At 41.1% G+C, this 4,311-nt stretch overlaps 2 protein-coding genes and 1 long non-coding RNA gene across 6 annotated transcripts in view; 1 reads left to right on the top strand and 2 right to left on the bottom strand.

The window, feature by feature from the left end:
• abcc5 (ATP-binding cassette, sub-family C (CFTR/MRP), member 5) overlaps positions 1 to 1,869 on the bottom strand; it is a 13,596-nt gene extending 11,727 nt beyond the window's left edge. Inside the window, exons 1-3 of one of the 4 annotated variants that reach the window (XM_008426762.2) lie at positions 1,753 to 1,869; positions 1,286 to 1,439; positions 462 to 553 (exon numbers count right to left, since the gene is read on the bottom strand). In XM_008426762.2, coding sequence (XP_008424984.1) covers positions 462 to 553; positions 1,286 to 1,375 — 182 coding nt within the window. In that variant the 5' untranslated portion in view covers positions 1,376 to 1,439; positions 1,753 to 1,869. Of the gene's footprint in view, positions 1 to 461; positions 554 to 652; positions 787 to 1,285; positions 1,440 to 1,752 lie in introns of those variants that run through there. The other 3 variants (XM_008426763.2, XM_017308205.1, XM_017308207.1) reach the window with 3 other exon arrangements.
• The window catches only part of LOC103475271 (uncharacterized), a 12,810-nt gene that overhangs the window by 7,617 nt on the left and 882 nt on the right, over positions 1 to 4,311 (top strand). The window contains exon 3 of the long non-coding RNA XR_535315.2: positions 3,408 to 4,295. This is a non-coding gene — a long non-coding RNA (uncharacterized LOC103475271). The remainder of the gene's footprint in view (positions 1 to 3,407; positions 4,296 to 4,311) is intronic.
• Positions 2,746 to 4,311, bottom strand: part of rpl35a (ribosomal protein L35a) — a 3,102-nt gene continuing 1,536 nt past the window's right edge. The window contains exon 4 of the mRNA XM_008426764.1: positions 2,746 to 2,832. Coding sequence (XP_008424986.1) covers positions 2,809 to 2,832 — 24 coding nt within the window. The 3' untranslated portion in view covers positions 2,746 to 2,808. The remainder of the gene's footprint in view (positions 2,833 to 4,311) is intronic.

Here is a 4,311-nt window from a genome sequence, read left to right as displayed (position 1 = left end):
TATTTTTATGACTGCATACTGGTTGGTTTTGAAGAAAAAACATCACTAGATTTCGCAAGTTGCTCTTTTCAGATTGTCACTAAATGTGTCGCTAGTCACTTAAAAAAAAAACATTGCTAGATTTGTTGCTCGTAAGAAAGAAAAGGGATTTATTAAATTTATTTATTTAAAAGGGTAGGGATTTATTGTAATAAATAAATTGCCAGATTTGTCGCTAGTCGCCGTTTTGTTCCTGAAGTTAGTAGATTTGTCAGTAATTATTGCTTGTGGGAAAAAAGCTGCTAAAATTGTCTGAAAGTTGCTAAATATAGTTACAACGTTGCTAAGTTAGCAATAATGCTATCCCTTGTCCTGACCACACCCCGTCTAACCCACACTTGGCCACGCCCCTCAGTATGTATTGGCTTCTACATGTGTTTGGGGGCGGGGCTAAGCTTTCACAGGTCAGACATGCTCCTCACCTGTCATCCTTCTGCTCTGTGGCTCCGCCCTTTGCCAGCTCGTCGTCATGGCAACCAGCTGGTCTGTCCTCAGACAAACCCAGGAGGATAATCTGGAAACACACACACACACACACGCACACACACACACACCTGAGCAGCAAGTCAATCAAAGACATGCTCATTTCTGGGTTTTGTCATCAAAACTGGACCTGGTTCTGGTTCTGAGTGCGTTTAAGCTGATTACGGTCCTCATGGACTGGACTGAGTTTTGGATCTGAATGTGTTTACACAGTTAATTGTCCTCATAAAGATAGAAAAAACAGACTGGTTCTGGTTCCGAGTTTGTTTATACAACTAACGGACGGGACCAGGTTCTGGTTCTGAAGGTCCCAACACAGACAGGAAGAGCATCACATTGGGCTGAGGGATGATCTGAGCATGCTCAGATGGAGTCAATCAGACCGAGCACGTGCATAGCTCACGTTCCTGCCCCGTGACGCTTTCACGCTCTGAAGCAGCCAATCTAGAGCCTCGCAGCTTCTTCACCCCAGCCAATCAGCTCGCGGCTCTGCGCTCAGCGTGACGGAGTGGGCGGGGCTTCTTATATAAACAGACTTCAGCTTTGTTCTGAGCTCCTGTCCGCAGACTCCTCATCCCAGGCTTTTATTTTGAAAAACTAATCAACATCACAGAGCATCTTTCTGCTCATGTTAAAGGGATGAATCTATGTTTTTGGTGACCTTTCTGAGGAATATACTTTAAATTTAAATCTTTTTAAGCATTCAAGAGGTTTAAATCTGTCCTCTCCTCTGATTGGACGGGTTGCTGTGATGTGTTCTCACCTGGTTCTGGCTGACCTCTGACCTTGGCGGAGCGTCGCAGGAGTTCTGCGGTAGACCCGACTCGCTCCTTCCAAAGTCATGTTGTTTCATCGTCTATCAGACCACATGGAGGCGTGACCTCTGACCCCGGTACGCTGAACAACAGGGGGAAATACTGGAAAACGTGCAAATAAACCAAGAAAAACATCTGAATATTACAATAAAACTTCATAGAACATAAGAGAAACACATTAACACCGCGGAGGGGTCAGGGGTCAAATTTCAGCTTCAGGTGAACCTCCAGGTGTGTGTCAGGTACTGTAGTACAGCAGCTGGAACACTGTGTACGGATGCTACAGAGTACTACGGAGGACTCCTTCAAAATAAAGGCCTGTGATGATGCGCTGATGACCGGAGCCGTCCGCGCGCGCGCTCGAACCCCATCAGAGATCAAACAGTCGACCGCTGTCACCTGCGCAGGTTCTCACCTGTCCGTGGGTGCGCGCGTGTCCGTGTCCGTGTCCGCGCGGCTCTCTGTCCTCCTGCAGCTTCGCTCAAGTGATGCTGCGGCTCAGCGCCGGCGGGGCGGGGCATCATGGGAAATGGAGTTACGACGCGAAATATGCGTCACAACCGGAAGTTAAGGAAAATTATATCAATTAAACTTTTATTAAGGTGATTCAGAGAGGATTTAAGGTAGAGAACAGTTAAGAGAGCCTCTTCTTCTGCGATGTCAGTTTGGACAGAAACACTGAAATAAATCCTATTCCTGAAAGATCCTGTATAAATAACGCAATGGCGCCCCCTGCGGCCGGTGAAGGCATCTTCAGCCGGGAAACAAACCGGTAGAAATAAACAAAGCAGGACATTTCCGCCAATAAATCTAAGAAAATTCATAGGAAAAACGCAGAAATGTTTGAAAAGTTGGAAGATTTGTAGGAAAAAAATTTTTAAGTCTCAAAATTTTTATGAAAAATAGCAAACAAAAACTATTTATCCTAAAAAAGTAACATTTAAAAGTTGTTGGGGGAAAAAATTATAGAAAAAACAAGAAAATTTGAGTTTGAAAAGACAAAAAATAACTAGAAAAGTCAGAAATTTGGAGAATTATCTAAAAAAAAATGTCAAACTCAAATGTTCTTGTTTTTCTAAAATATCTATTCATCTAAAAATTTGAGTTTTTTGGTGAAAATTCACTTGTTAATTTTTTTTAAAATCTCTAGACGTAGTAATTCGGATTAATCAAAACAGAAGTCGTATTGATGTTTGAAAAGCCAATATTTGTGTCAATATTTTCTACATGAGAACAGAAACGGCCTTTATTGACCCAAAGAGGAAATTCAGGGGCTCAAAGTTCACACAAAGTCCTTGAAGTGGTAAAACATATATAATAACATTTCGTATAAGATTGTAACACTGAGCAGTTTTTAGAAGTGGTGATGTGGAACCGAGTCGGTTAGAAGAACAAAAACACACAGCAGTTTGGCGCTGATCAGTTTATTGATCCGTTTTTATCATTTCTGTACAAACATGATGGATCGTCTTCACACCCGAGACGGATACAGCATCTGCAGAGACAGAGAGAGACACCGTCAGAATAAAAGCACCGCGGCTCCTTCACAATAAGAGAACACCAGATATTCCTGCTGTGACGGATCAGAACATGAAACCAGTTCTGGTTCTACAGAAATAAAATCAGGATTTATCTGATCAAACTCAATTTATTCAGAAACGTATAAAAACCAGAGATGCACCGAAAGAAAAATCTGGGCCAATACCGATATTTATTGATTTTAAATATTTCCTTAACTTCTGACAAAAGCAGAAAATACAACAGGACAGAAATAAACATCTGTTAAAATCGGCCGATATTTATTGTGCATCTCTAAAATATTTTTCAACAGATTAATAATTTCTGGATGTTTTTTATTAAACAGAAAATCTGTAGATATTGCAGCTTAAAGCTGGAGGTTTATTTAGAAAATCAGAATCAGCCGTTTGAAATTCTGGAGGAAAAAGAACAAGAGTTTTTTTTTAATCGGATGACTGAAAAATAAATAAATAAATTCTGGTTCAGTCAAACATTGAAGCATTAAAAGTCGAAACAGATGCGAGTCCAATTTTCAGATTGTGGTTTCAAAAGATGGGAGTCAAACTGATCACTGATCAATCAACTAGAAATTTAAATTCAATATTTGTAGAACTACGATTGTTTCCAGTAAGAAATTCACTTCAGATTCCTTTAAATCTGCGACTGGTTCTCAGCACGCTGGGCTGACGTTTAAAACTTCAACTGACCAAGTGCTTTACCCACAATTCACTGCTGCATGTCATGCTTTGAATGCAAAAGTGGAAATATCGCAAAAAATGTCAGTTTTTAAAAGCAAAATAATAAAATTAGTTGTTTTTCTGCGCTGTACATGTGTGAAAACTACCAGACTTTGTTCTGTCAAATACATGTGAGCAGAAAAATATCTCAGCAAAGCAGCGCAGAAGCCAAAGCGCTGACCGGTCCACCAGGCTGCATGTTGAGGATCCAAAGTTGATGACGTAACAAACTCTCCAGTGTTTGCAGGTTTGTGACCGGCGGACTCTGACCGAGTTCACACTCTACACAAAATCACAACTTCTGCACTTAGGAATCCTGAAAAATCGACTTTCAGTTGTTTACTGAATCCACCATGTTGAATAATTCTATGATTTTTATTTTTATTTCAGAAAAGCCGGGCAGCTAAGCAAACCTCACACTGGTAAATTAAGTTTCCAATTTTTATGAACAAACTGATTTTTGTTTAACTGATTGAATTTGATCCTGTATGGAATCTTACAGAACAGTTTTGAATAAATGTTTTTGTTTAGCCTTTTTCTCTTTCAGTCGCATCATTTAACCAGAAACTATAAACTAGTGGAGCCCAAAGTGGGTCCAGGAGGCCCAAAGTGGGTCCAGGAGGCCCAAAGTGGGTCCAGGAGGCCCAAAGTGGGTCCTGGAGGTTCCAAAGTGGGTCCAGGAGGCCCAAAGTGGGTCCTGGAGGTTCCAAAGTGGGTCC

Source organism: Poecilia reticulata, linkage group LG13, assembly GCF_000633615.1.
Source record: "Poecilia reticulata strain Guanapo linkage group LG13, Guppy_female_1.0+MT, whole genome shotgun sequence".
Taxonomy (NCBI): Eukaryota; Metazoa; Chordata; class Actinopteri; order Cyprinodontiformes; family Poeciliidae; genus Poecilia; species Poecilia reticulata.
Note: the sequence above shows the minus strand (reverse complement) of the source record. Positions and strands in the feature narration are given on the sequence as shown.